This window comes from Miniopterus natalensis, chromosome 10, assembly GCF_054644295.1.
Source record: "Miniopterus natalensis isolate mMinNat1 chromosome 10, mMinNat1.hap1, whole genome shotgun sequence".
NCBI lineage: Eukaryota > Metazoa > Chordata > Mammalia > Chiroptera > Miniopteridae > Miniopterus > Miniopterus natalensis.
In genome coordinates, this window is record NC_142090.1 from 11,999,406 (window position 1) to 12,014,335 (window position 14,930).

Sequence of the window (14,930 nt, forward strand, 5' to 3'; positions counted from 1 at the left end):
CTCTGGTACCTTCTTTCTTCATGGCGTTATGAACATTTATCATATTATTCAATTTACTGATTTATTATAATTATTGCTTAGATCTCCTAATTAGGGGTTAGACAGCAGGGCTTAGATTTTTGCCTGTTATGGTCAACTAATGTATCTCAAAGACCTAGACTAGAATTTGAAATATGGTAGGAGCTTAATAACTATTTATTGAATTTACTGAATGAAGATAAAAAAAAGAAGTGTTAGAATGGCAAAAACTTTCATTGGCCAACTGTCTGACTTTACTAATAAAGTTAGAACCTGTTTACATAGACGGAGTAATAAATAAATGTTATTGGCGTACTACATACAATTAGAACAACCAGTTAGCTTTCTTGATAAGAGAGGTAAAATGTGCTTCCCCCCTCCCCCCCAAACCCTGTTCTCCTTTAAAAGACTAATCATTGTTAAGTACCTGTTAAATGATAGCTCATCATTCTCCTGACCCCAGCCCTTGGTAACTTCTACTGTCTGTGTCAATGAATTTGGCTATTTTGGTATCTCATTATCAGTGGAAACATATGATATTTGTCTTTTTGTGACAGACTTATTTTATTTCACATAATGTTTTCAAGGCTCAGCCATATTGTAACATGTATCAGAATTTCACTTATTTTTATGGCTGAATAATATTTTATTGTATGTATATACTACATTTTGCTTACTCATTCATCTGTTGACAAACACTTGGGTTGTTTCCACCTTTGGCTATTGGGAATAATGCTGCTATGAATGTTAGTGTATAAGTATCTGTTAAGAGGCCCTGCTTTCAATTCCTTTTGTGTATATATACACCCAGAAGTAGAATTGCTGGATCATACACTAATTCTTTTTGAGGAACCACCACACTTTTGTACAGCTGCTACAGTACTTTAATAGAGTACTTTTATAGAGTATTAAAAAAATTATTTTAGCCCTGGCTAGTTTGGCTCAGTGGTTAGAGCGTCGGCCCAGGGACTGAAGTTCCCAGGTTCAATTCCGGCCATGGGCACATCCATCGGATGCAGGCAGAAGGCAACCAGTCGATGTGTCTCTCTCATATCAATGTCTCTCTCCCTCTCTCTCCCCTTGTTCTCTTTGAAGAGCAATGGAAAAAATATCCTCTGGTGAGGATAAAAATAAATAAATAAATACAAGAAGTAAAAAAAAAAATAAAAAAAAAAATAGTTCCTTGATTTTTAGAGAGAGAAGAAGGGAGAGGGGGAGAGAGAGAAACATGGATCTGAGAGCACAACATCTATTGGCTGCTGCCTCCTGCACACCCCTTACTAGTGACGGAGCCCACAACCCTGGCATGTGCCCTTGGCCAGGAATGGAACTGGTGACCTCCTGGTGCACGGGAAAACTCCCAACCAACTGAATCACAGTGGCCAGGGCATATAATGTGTTTTTGTATATATTTTTTGAACAGTGTCCTAAGCAAAAGCCATGTATACAACACTTTATGAGTGATAAGAAATTTTTGAGCATGATTTGAGTATGTGATTTTTATCTTGTGCACTTACTGCATGGTATGTGAGATTTTTGTTGATTCAGGAACATTATTATGTATGTTAGGATTTATACTGTGTTATGCTATTAGTTGCAGGTGATATAGAGAATAAGAATTCAGGTAGCCCTCGCAGATGTCCTCAGTGGTTAGAGCGTTAGCCTGTGCACCAAAGGGTCATGGGTTCGTTTCCTGGTCAATTGCACGTACCTGGGTTGCAGATTTGATCCTGGCCCCAGTTGGGGCACTTGCAGAAGGCAACCAATCGATATCTCTCTCCCTCACATAAATGTTTCTCCCCCCTCCCTCTCTCTCCCTGTCCCTCCCTCCCTCCCTCCCTCCCTCCTTTCCTTCCATTCTTTCTAGAAATCAATGCAAAAGATATCCTCAGGTGAGGATTAATCAAAATAAAAAAAGACTCCGGTAATGCGGTAGAAATTTCATGTAGAATTTAAGTTTTTGAAAAAGTAATGTCATTTTCACTTTTTGAACATTTGCACTTTATACCCAAGGATATGCAGTAATGACTTCGGTTATCGTAATTTCTATCTTACCATATTGGAAAGGGCATGGGTTTTTAAGTTGACTGTCTATCCTTAGATTTGTGTCTTTAACACTTACTTAAAGGCTGAGTCACCCTTTGGCCTCAGTTTCATCTTTTATAAGGGGATAGTACGTTTTTACACTGTGAGGATTAGATCACATATGTGAAAATGAATATTTTTTTTGCAAAATTAATTACCAAATCAAAAATTGATCACTTCTGAGCTATAAACCTCACACCTCATCCAGAAAGTCATTGACTTTACTTCTCTTTTACCATTTAAAAACATCTTTTTTTTCTGTGTCTTGTACCTTTATAAATCTTATTATTTCAGCTAATTGTTTTATTTTTAATTTTAGTTAATTGGCTTATGAAATAAAAATTATTATTCCAATACTAAATGAAAATCCTGGCCAAGATATTTGGAGGAGAGAAAGTTTATTTCAAAAGTTTATTTTAAAAGCTTAGTTCAGTTGGGTTACATAAAGGAAATGTCTCTCTACTTGAAATTCCGTTAAATTTTGTCTCTTATTTTTTTTTCAGTTGAGTTAATTGAGTCCTAAAGCTTTTGAGTGTCTTATCCAAAATCATACAGCTACTTAGTGGAAGAGATGAGGCGGAAGTCAGCTCTTTTACTAGGCATTCCACCACATCAGACTTCCCTCCCACATTTTACCAGTTGGGTCACTACGCTGCTGGCTTGTGTGACGTCTCTCCATGGTGCTAGAAGTGTACAGAATGTGCTTGGTTTTATATTAACCGTCTTAAGGGACTTCTTGCTAGTGCATCTTTTTCCCCCTCTAAACTAGAAGATTCATCCTCTTCCAAACTTTTTTAAAATTAAAAGAGCAGTCAAAAAGCAAAACTTCAATATGTCGTTTTAAATTTACAGGAATTTACTTTCTATAAAGCTTTTCAGTTCATAAACCCCATATATTGTTTCCTTTACAGCATCCCATAAATTATGTCACTTAAAACCCTAATAAGCTGTAGTTATGGAAATAAAATCTTATAATCAGAAGCGTAGAGAAGCGTAGATAACACCTCTTAATTATTTTAGTTCAGTTTCCTGTTTGTGGAACCAATGTTTGAATGTATTTTCTACAGGTACAGTTTTGGATATTCAGGCTGGAGGAGCTGTTAGATCAGCTTTAGACCCCTCATTTTATATATGAGGAAACTGATAATGGCAAAACTGGGTCTTTAAACCAAGATGTCTGAATTGTTTATAAATACATGTTCCATTTATTTCTTTTTTAAAAGTCTTATTTTGAAATAATAGGAAGATATTTCATTTTTCTGCTGTTAACAAAAGTCACATTTAATTTTCCTAACCGAGATGAAAGTAATCCCCCCCTTTAAGTTGGCCATTTGAATTGCAAAAATAATGTTTGTTGTAACAATTCAGATAATATGGGTTTTTCAAAAAATAAATTAGTAGTCTACTTTCCTTTGGAACATAGATCAGTGATGCTTTCTACTTTGTAGAAAGACGAACTTCTTTGACAGGCCGGTAAACAAACTAAACAGATTGATCACCGTTTCGTGTGTTGTAGTCATTTGTAATTCTTCTGTGGACTGCTCATATTTTGTTCTCATTTTTTCCTTTGACTTATTAGCCTTTTAAAAATTGCTTTTTATAAGATTTCTTTATTCTGGACACTAGCTCTTCATTACATATAGTGTATATATATCCTTTACTCTGTTGTTTGTCTTTAATTTTATGGGTTTTTTTTCCATGTTGCTAAGTTGATCATATCTTTTTCTTAGGGCTTCTGAATTTCTGTTTTTGCTTAGGAAGAAGACCTTCTGCATCCCAAGATTTGAAAAATTCTATTACTTTTTGCTTCTAACACTTTAATAGTTTATTTCAATGTATATTTCTTTAGGCAGATCATTTGGGATTTATTTTGATGGTAGTGTGACATAGATATATACTGTTTTTTTCTTAAAGTGGATAGACCAGTATCCTATTACTGCTTATTAATTGGTCCATCCTTGCCATATTGGTTTGTAATGTCACTTTTATCAAATATTAAATCTCATAAATTTATGGCTCCTTTTCTAGATTTTTAAATTTAGTTTCTTTGACCTTTTATCTATATCTGTAGATTATTTATTATTTATCAAATTATTTAAATTTTGGTAGCTTTGTAGTATAGTTCAGTATCTGATAACGTAAATCCCCACATTTCCCCCCAGAAGTTTCATAACAATTCTCATGTGTTTATTCTTTCATGTCAACTTTAGAATCATTCGGTCAAATTATGTAAAAAAAGAAAAAAACCCTTTGTTATTTTGATAAGGATTGCATTGTTATATTTTGGAGGCTATCGTTTTTTTAATCTACAATAGTGATTCCATCCTAATCTTTTAACAATGACTTTAACCTAAATTGTTACCTAAAATTTTTCAACTCTGCATAATTTTAAAAGATACATTATTTAATTTAATTTGTTTTGTTTAATATATACTTATTCTTCCAGAAATTTTTGTTGGCAAATTGCACATATTTAATTGTAAACAGGTTACATGGCATTTTTAAAAAAAACCCTGGCCTTTTTTTTTTCTTTGGTAAGGGTTTGATATTCATAAGTGATTTTAGGTGATTGAAGCCTTTCTTTTTCATTAGGCTTATTTTGCAAATTGTGATACATTTTAGAATATCTTACTCTTTTAGTTATGTGGCAGTATTACATATTACTAGCCTTTAAGTCAAAGATAAGACTGTTCAAAGTGTATTTTAAGGCTGAAGATGCTCCTGTATATTACTTATTCCCCTAAAATGTGTTATGATTAGTACTAAGTACTAAATGTTTTATCTAGAAAAAAGGAAGTCCTTTTGTTTTTCTATTAAGTCCAAAACGTTAATAATGCAGGCCTTTTCTCTTGACACACAAAAAATTTCAGGATTCCATTCTGAAATCTGAGATGATAGCAAAAATTGATCTGATTAATATTTTTCAATTTTTTTATAAAATGATTATTGATTGTTGAAAATACCATTTTTTCAGTAGTAAATAGTATATATTGTTTCTTCTCTTACAGGTCTTTGAAGTTCTACATTTTAATTCTCAGTGCTGAACTTCTTTCTCCTTTAAATTATTATAAACTGTTGCTGCTGTTTACTAAACGTGAAGATGTCTCGCAGTCCTGATGCGAAGGAAGACCCTGTGGAATGTCCTCTTTGCATGGAGCCCTTGGAGATAGATGATATCAATTTTTTCCCTTGCACCTGTGGCTACCAGATTTGCCGATTTTGTTGGCATCGAATTCGCACTGATGAAAATGGGCTTTGTCCTGCATGTAGAAAGGTAAATACTCCAAAATAACTTTCTGTGCATGTTTATGAATAAGTAGATTCTTGGCTTTGTTGTTAACTAAGTATATAACCTTTTGGCTGGCCTTCACTTTGGCTGCTTAAGAGGATTAGGAGTAGAGAGACAAACTTTAGATAGGATGGTATAAAATTGGAAAAACATTCAATATTACATCTGTGGAGGGATTTACTTTAATTTTCTAGTACAAAATAGAGAAGTCTTAATGTTTACTAAAGTAAGTCATGGGTTAAAATGACAGAAACTCTGGTTCAGAAGGTAATAGTTAACACAGTTCTTGAGTCCTTCTAGGCTGATAATTCTATCTCCATTGTACACTTAAGGAGATATGCCTTTGAAGAAACTTATGCGTAAACATCAACTAGTGGGTAATAGGTTTGAGATTCAAATATGTCTTTTGAGTCTTTTCTAACTCTTTTAAAAAATCTATGGTTCTTAATGTTTTCTGGGTTTTGTTGTTTTAATAAGCAGGTGCAGCAGTTATAGAGTATAGTGAATGACCTATTAGGGTGAGTAGGGTACGTTTCTATTTTGAAGGACTTTATTTGTGAACTTAGTGCTTCATGCAATTATTTTTTTGCCTTCTCCTTAATGCCTATATGATTTAAACCTTTTTTTCTATTTACCCATTTGAAAGAGCTCTTATGTTTATTACTAACAGATTTTGAGAAAGCAGAAATGTGTTTTAGATACCTAGATTATTTTTAAAATTTTTATTTTTCAATTTCCTTACCAGAGGAATTTTATTTCAGAGAGCAGTACATTGTCTAGTTTTTTAAAAAGTATAATGGGCATGTAATGCACATTACATGAATGAAAAACAGATCTACTTAAGTGTTAATATTAGTTTTTATATATATAGTACATATAACATGTAATAGGTATTTATAATGTATATTTAATGCATATAACTATTTTTTTTATATAGTTAATATACTTTAAGAATGTGAATGGAAAGGTAAATGAAAATCTTAACATTAGCTTTGGTTAAAATCTATAATAAATTTGTGGTAATGGATTTTTGAAACATTCCGTCATACTTTAAAAATTGGTTCCTGGTCATTTCATAAGAAGATAATGATATTGAACTGTTTTATTGAAAGTGGTAACTTTCCAGATAGCCCAAGACTCTAAGGCTTCTGAATGTGATTGACTTCATGAAGTTTATCTCTCTCTCTCTCTCTCTCTCTCACCTTTGTAGTGTTACGAAGTAGAGTCTTAATAAAAAGACCAATTGTTCAATTGACAAAAATTAGTTATTTGGGGAAATCGTAAAGATATTCATTTCGTTTTTAAGGGATTACCTAGAATCACCTCAAATCCTTTAAAAGTGGAGGAAAAAAAATACAAAAAAAATTAGAGATTAAAACAAAACTAACTTCAGCAAAGCTGCTTATCAATAAGTGGTGCCTTTCTGGGAGGACCAGAAAGCGTGAGGAATATGAAAGACAGAAGGCCATTGGGATCAATCTCAATAAAGAAGCATTAGCTTGTCCTAGCTAGTTTGGCTTAGTGGTTAGAGCATCGGCCCACGGACTGAAGGGTTCCGGGTTTGATTCCCGCCAAGGGCACATACCTCGGTTGCAGGCTCCAGCCCCTGAGCCAGGTGCAGGAGGCAACCAATCAATGTGTCTCTCTCTCTCCCTTCCACTGTCTCTGAAAAGCAATGGAAAAATATCCTCGGCCCAGCTGGGTGTGGCTCAGCGGTTGAGCGTCGACCTAGGATCCAAGCAATCAGGGTTCGATTCCCGGTTGGGGCACATGCCCGGGTTGCAGGCTGCAGCTGATCAATGACTCTCTCATCATTGATGTTTCTCTCTCTCTCTCTCCCTCTCCTTTCCTCTCTCTGAAATCAATAAAGATATATTTAAAAAATATATATGTATATCCTCGGGTGAGGATTTTTAAAAAAAAGGAAGCATTAGCTCAAAAAACATACTCAGGAGAAACTGCTGAAAAAAAAGTAAAGAATAATGACTCTTCAAGGTCCTAGGAAAAATATCAGTGTAGTTGTTTGAGCATGGCATTGGAGCAGCATATGGGTACAGCCCAACTTTTATACCACATAGCAGGGACAGATGCTCTCTACCTGGAACATTGATTATAAATTTAGGTCAGAGCCTTAAGGTGGATAGAAATACCCGGGAGGAACTTGGACCACCTGTGCTCAGAAGATGAACTGACATACCCTGCCCAGCAATTTCTCCTCTCTATAGTTATAAGAGAGCATCTTGCACTAAACAGAAATAGCATTTATAAACTGGTTGACAGATTTCTTATATGTAAACATGTATAGCAAACAATCAGCAGATGTTTTAGGAAAACCAAATTATTAAAGAGAAGCACAAAAATCAGTTAAGTGGAAGAACTTAACAGGAATAAGCAAACAGAAAAAAACTTTAAAAGGTGTCATTGGTACTTCTCAAAGAGGTAAGAGAGAATGACATATTCATGTAGAAAGAACATTTTTTAAAAAGAGCATATTAGAGATCTTGAAAATGAACAGTTTTATAGATGGACTGAAGAACAGGATGTACACATTTCAAGAGCAAATTAGTGCAAAAAGACAATGGAGATAGAATATTTAAGAGAAGACATAGCTTTATTTGAGGATCAATCTAAGAGGTCAAATACCAAATAAGTTTGTGTTCTAGAAAGAGACCATAATGATACAGAAGGAAAATTGTCGTCAAAAATATGATTGAAGAATATTCCTAGGACTAAAAGACATTTTTCCAGATTAAGAAGTTCCATCAAGTGCCAGGCACAAACTTTTTTATTTTTAAATATCAGAATATTGAAGATAAACTCTACAAGCTTCCAAAGTTAAAAAAAGGTCACATATAAAAGATTAGGAATCAGAATTATTTCAGACTTCTCAAAAGCAAAATTTAAAGCTAAAAGACACTTCTGAAGGAAAGTTATTTTTATCTTAGAACTCCATATCTGCTCAGTTGTTAATTAAGTGTGTGAAAAAGGTACACAAAAAGATATTTTCAGACCTGAAAGGTCTCAAATTTTTTTTTTACCTTTCATGCACTCTCTCTGGGGAATCTGCTGGAGGATATGTCCCACCAACGTGAAGGGATGAAGAAGAGAGAACAGTATACATGGGATAAAGGAAAGAGGTGATCAGACACAGGAGAGAAGCAATGGGATTTTTGGAATAATGGGAAAAGATGACAGCTGTGCCCAAGATAAAGAATACTTGGTGTTTTAAAAAAGAAATGCCTTGTGAGACCATTTCAGCCAGTGGAGGGCATTTGATGGTTGAATTAGTAATAAACACATGGAAATATAATCAGACAACACAGACTATCTCATCATTGATGTTTCTATCTCTGCCTCCCTCTCCCTTCCTCTCTCTGAAATCAATAAAGATATATTTGAAAAAACAATATACAGAATAGGAAAAGTATTCACATTATACAGTGGCTCAGATAAGGGGTAGGGTTTGAGATTTTTTTCCATACAGATATCCTATTGTTATAACATTATTTGTAGAAAAGATATCTCTTCACTATTGAGTGGTTTTAGACTCTTTCTTGAAAACCAGTTGCCCGTAAATGTGTACATCTATTTCTAGAGTCTGTATTCATCCTCTGACAATTATATCTATCCTTATGTCAATACCATACTGTCTTGATTACTCTAAGTCTTCAAATCTGATATAGTAAATCTTTCAACTTTGTTATTCTCTTTAGAATTTCTTTTGGGTATCTAAGTCCTTAGCATTTCCCCCTAAGTTTTTAAAATAAGTTTGTCATTTTATACAAAAAGTCTACTGGATTTTTATTGAGGTTGCATTGAATGAACAGAACAATGTGAGGGTAAATGACATCTTAAAAATATTGATTTATCTAGTTCATGGGTAAGGTTTATTATTTTATTATCCCAAGTTTTAAAGATTTTTAAAACAATGTTTTTTAGTTTTTGGTGTATAGCATATTTTGTTATATTTATTTGTTACTATTTTATATTTTGTGAGCTGTGCGTATTGTTTTTAAAATTTCGTTTTCCAATTGTTGATTGCTATTAATGCACAGCAATTGATTTTTGTTAAGTAGATGCCTTAGCACTTTTTACATAGATGATCGTGTCTTCTGTGAATAAAGACAATTTTACTTCTTTCTTTCCAACGTGCATGCTTTTTAAGTATTTTTCTTGCCTTATTGCATTGGGTAACCCTCCAGTATAACATTGGATAAAAGTGGTAAGGACAGATGTCCTTGTTTGTTTGTTCCCAATCTTAGTGGGAAGATGTTGAGTGTTTCACTATTAAGTATGTTGCTGCCAATGATTTTTTTTTATATGTGGTCTTTATAATGTTGAGGAAGTTTTCTTATGTTCCTTGCTTACTGAGAGTTTTTATCATGAGAGGGTGTTGCATTTTGTCAGATGTCTGTTCTATTGAGATGATCCTGTGTTTTCTCCATTCTGTTAAAGCAGTGATCATTTAGGTTGATTTAAAAAAAATTTTTGTTGTTTTAAATTTCATTTTTAAATTATAGTTTACATTTAATATTATATTAGTTTCAGGTGTACAGCATAGTGGTTAGTCAATCATATACTTTACAAAGTGTTCCCTCTGATATTTTCAGTACCCACCTGGCATCATACATAATTCTTACAATATTATTGACTATATTCCCTACGCTGTACTTTATATCCCTGTGACTATTTTGTAAGTTGATTGATTTTTGAATCAACCTTTCCTTTCAAGAATAAACCCCATTTGATCATGCTATATTATCCTTTTTATTTTTATTTTACTAATATTTTTAGGACAATTTTTGTGTCTGTGTCATGAGGGGTATTTGTGGTTTTCTTTTATATTGTTTTTAGATTTGGTATCAGTAATATTGGCTTTGTAAAATGAGTTAGGAATGTTTTCTCATTCTCTGTCTTCTGAAAGAGTTTACTTGTGATTGATACCACTTTTTAAATTTCCTCTCCATATTCATCATTAACATGGATTCTATCTGGGTTTCTTCGTTGATGAGCTGCCTGCAGAAACTTACTATCAAGGGATTCCTCTCTAACTCTTTCTGAAATTCTGTATTGACTAGCTCCCTCTTTGTGTTATTTTGCCACATAAATTTAAGTTGCCTCAGTCTCTGAAAATTTTGATCACTGTCCCCTCAGCTCAGTGTGACTATTGGACCCAGTGCCAGGATCCAGTATGTGCCAGAAGAGCAGAAAGCTGTGACACTCATGGTTTTCATCTATCTTACTTCTTTGTTTCTCAAAGTTCACAGACCTGCTGTTCATTGCTCATTATTCAGTGTCTGAAAAACATGTGTTTTATATATTTTGTCTAGTTTTCTAGTTGTTTATTCTGGTAGGCCTAGTCTGTCACAGCTGGAAGTGGAAGTGGATAATAAACATTTGAACTTTATAATAATGTAATCGTGAGTGTTGACCTAACAGAACAAAGATGGAAGGTTAGAAAATGGTCTTGGGATGTATTGTTAGGCTGGCTGAAAGAAAAATCTTCATCTTGCATACTGTGATAATATCTAAAACTGAAAAATCAAGAAATAATAATATAAGCATGTTATTTAATGATAAGATAGTAAATGACAAAACAGTCATCTAAAAGAGTCAACAGGAATGTTTGTAGGGAGAGACAACTGGTATGGGGAAGGAAGGAAGGAAATGAGGGACTGCTCTTTTTCCTAATAAACCTTATAGAACTGTTTGACTAGGAAAGTATATAAGAAAAATATTAATGAAAACAGGGAAAAAAGATATAGTAGGCAAATGGAAATAGAAGAAAGAAGGTATAGTATTCATAATCAAATTCAAGATCAAACATATTTTAAAAGGGCAAAGAGGACTTTTTCTTACTGATAAAAGGTCCCTCAAGTCATGAAACTTTATTTAGTTAACAGCAGAGCTTCGAAGTATATTGGGCTGATATCAATTCCAGAAGAAACTGCATTCATATTCATAATGGAGAGACTTCTTAACTTGTATATTTTAGACATTGACAGATGAAGTAGACAACTGAAAGGAAATGGAAAATTTGAATTACACAGTTAACAAGCATATGTATGTTTTTGTGTGCACACAGTTTGTATAAACAAATTTGTACAAAACTTTAAAATACAAGTACATTGGGCACTAAAATTGACTGTTAGGCCACAATAGAAATATTAACCAATTCTATAATTAGAACTCACTTGTATAATTTCTTTTTCTTTACCCTGCTAAGGGTTTATAGGGCTTTTTGAATCTGTGGATTGGTGAGTTTCATTAGTTCTTTAAAAAAATACACTATTATCTCTTCAGATACTGCCTTTATTCTATTTCCTGTCTTTCTGGGACTCTAAATATTTTTCTGATCTTTTCACTGTTTTCCATGTTTCTTAATTTTTTTTTTCTGTAATTTTTTTTTTTCTGTATCTTCTTTTTTTCTTAATGCATGGATGGATGGTTTCTTCTGATCTGTCCTCTCGTGTTTGCATTTTTTTTTAAGGTCCAGTCTGCTGCTAAATATATCAGCTGAGTTTTTAAATTTTGCCTTTGTGTTTTCCATTTCTAGAAGTAGTGTTTGTTCTTTCTTCATAGTTGATAGGTAATTTTTAAATAGATTTTTATGCCCTGAAGATATTTTTAAGTTTGTTATATATTTGTTTAAACATATAAGCATTGTTTAAAAATCTTCTTCCAATAATTCTAGTAGCTGGTCTATGAGGGATATTTCTGCTGGTGGTTGTTCATGTTATTTTCTTTCTTTATGTGTTTGGTTACCTATGCCTGCTTCTTGGTTGTTGTCATTGAATTATTTCTGGGTTCTCCAAGGCCCAGAGTGGATTTGCCATCCTCTAGAGAGGCTTTTGATTTCTGCTGGGTCCTAGATGCATTGGCATTAGGGATGTTTCAAGCATAAAAGTCTTGGGTGGGGAACGTCCAGAGTGTGGGCCAGGTAAGGCCTGCAAGCCGTATAAGGCCCATGAAATCATTTGGTCTGGCCCTGTCAAGACCTCACCAAAGAGAAGCAGTTCCAGTCATCACTTTAGGGTGAGTTAATTGAATGTTTGACCAAATACAGAAGGCAAATTTTTAAGTTGATAGTTTTGTATGGCCTGTGAATGATGTTATAAATACCCAAATGGCCCTTGGCAGAGAAAAGACTCCCCACCCCCGGGTTTAGACCAAGCATAAAGGTATTTTGGTCTCTGAGGTGCAAATCTTTCCTAGGGTTGGTTTAGGTTTTGAATGCTGTCCCTCCTCCCCCATTTGTCCCTCTCTTCCTATATGTTGTTACTCAGACTTTTCACTTTTCTCTCTAGATTTTGACTTTTATCTAAAAATTGGCTTGGAACTTCTCTATTGCAGACCATTATTGTTTTTAAGATGTTGGTTTGAAGTTTTTTATAGTGTTTTTCATTGTCTTTAGGAAGAGGAAAAGTTAGAGCTGTGACTATAGTATTTATTAGAAACAAAGAACAAAAATAAGTGAACTTATTTCCAGAAAAAGAATATGGTAATAGTGGAAAATGAGGATTAAGCAGAATTTAGTGAAATAGAAGAAAAGTAGTATTTCAATGAAGGTTAAAGCTGCTTCTCTGAAAAGACCAATAAAATAATTGAACTCTGCATTAAGCCTGAGTAGAAAGAGAAGACACATGTAAATACATTAGGACTAAAAGTGGGAACATCCTACACATATGAAAGAAATTAAGTGATTACACTAGAGACTATAAACCATCTTAATTAATAGTTTGGCAATTTATCACCAAATTAACACTATTAAAAATATTTTACACATTAATAATGCTTCTTTACAGGCACCCTATGAAGCATTAGTTTGATATATAACACACAGTAGGACCTTTAAGGAAAAATTTTCTGCTTCTGATTTTTCATTTGGTGCTATATTCCTAGAAAATAAAGTTTAACATATGTGTTTCAGTCAAAAAGTAGACCAGATGTACTTTTCTTTATATTTATTTTTAGTACTACCGTTAATAGCTTTGTGTGTCACACTCTTTTTCTGTAGTTATTCAAATTATGCTTCATCTTCATCTTTAGTCTACTTCCCTTCTTTGTCTCATTGTGTCAGCTTATTAATTTTCCATCATTGGGTTCATAGAATAGGTATTTATGGTGGCCTGTGGGGAGGAGGAAGTGTCATGGAATACATAATTGTCCAACTTTTTATGAAAGCTTTAGGCAAGTTAAACACAATAAGATTTTGTATATTTGCCTTTTCTGTTTGGAACAAATAAGCACATTTTATATTGTCTAAAAAATTTTGTTTAATTCCTCCTATTAGCAGAAATGTAGTATCACAAATATGTTAAGATTAAAAAGTTAGTATTATAACTTCCTGTAAGTTGTTGGAATAGAGATATTTGGAGGGTAAATCATAGCAAACTAATTTGTCTTGTTTTTTATATTGTGTGGCACTTATTTTCTACCAAAGTTGACTTTGAAGACTGATGGAATTATATTTCCATAGAAAAAACCTTACATGAACTAGAAGAAAGACTAGGATAACCAGTGTTTCATAAGTAAATACACTTGATGAGAGTTGATATTGCAACTTAACTTTTGGTACTTATCAGCCTCCATTTTTTGTGTGTATTTATGCATTTTTTGCTTTTACATTATTTTGCCTCATCTTTTATCAGGATTTTACACTGTCCAGATGATGTTAGCAAAGGAAAAAAACCTTTGAGTTCTTGTCAACTCCTTCATATTTACAGAAGAATTCAGGTCTCAGAAAAGTTACTCAGTGTTTCTCAGACTAGCTCTGATGAAGAACCAGAATTGAAACTGTATTCCCCCCCCCCACTTCCCGTGCCCCAAGTCTGTTGAGGACCAATACAAGGCCCTATTATGCATGCCTAGCTCCCAGTTTGTGTCATGTGATTTACCACCTAAGTTCAGTAACAACCACACTGATAAACATCTTATTCTATGTAGTCCACTGATGACGTACATGAATTTGTGGCAGTCTGAAGTTGTTATAAATGTTTTCAAATGCTTATTCTCAACTTTTGTATTTTGCTTATCATAGATTGGTAAAATGCAGCGCATGGACCACGCTTTGAAGTGGAAGTAGGAGCAATCCATGTGTTTGACCCATTCAGGGAGAGGATTGTCCCCACTATAGATGTTAGTGCAGAGCAACGGCTTTCAAATTAATTTTGTGGTAAACATTCCAAAAAGAGCTAGCCAGAAATCTTGTGGTAAAAACAGCTTTTCCATGTGCAAATGAAAAGTTTAAGTGATCTTATGGAAAGGTATTTTAATTGCTTTGTATGTAGTTCATTTTTATACTTGTGCCTTTATAGCTCCAAATAGTTTCATGGGATTAAAATCATTTGGGCAGATAGATTATGATTTGAAAGAATAATAATATAGGCACAGGAAGGTGAATGGAAGAGAGAGGGAGAAAACATAAATGGAGGAAGGTTACGTAATTGATTGAAGGATTGGACTTACTGGAATAGATCTTTAACCATTTGGTTCCCTAATCTAAAATGCCAGAAGATTTTGAAATCTTTCTTTTTTT

The 14,930-nt window shown here is 33.6% G+C and overlaps 1 protein-coding gene across 7 annotated transcripts in view; it reads left to right on the forward strand.

Moving 5' to 3' along the window:
* CNOT4 (CCR4-NOT transcription complex subunit 4) overlaps positions 1–14,930 on the forward strand; it is a 127,513-nt gene that overhangs the window by 50,490 nt on the left and 62,093 nt on the right. For all 7 annotated transcript variants that reach the window (XM_016222045.2, XM_016222060.2, XM_016222052.2 and 4 more), the window contains exon 2: positions 5,112–5,377. In XM_016222045.2, the coding sequence (XP_016077531.2) occupies positions 5,204–5,377 (174 nt within the window). In that variant the 5' untranslated portion in view covers positions 5,112–5,203. The remainder of the gene's footprint in view (positions 1–5,111; positions 5,378–14,930) is intronic.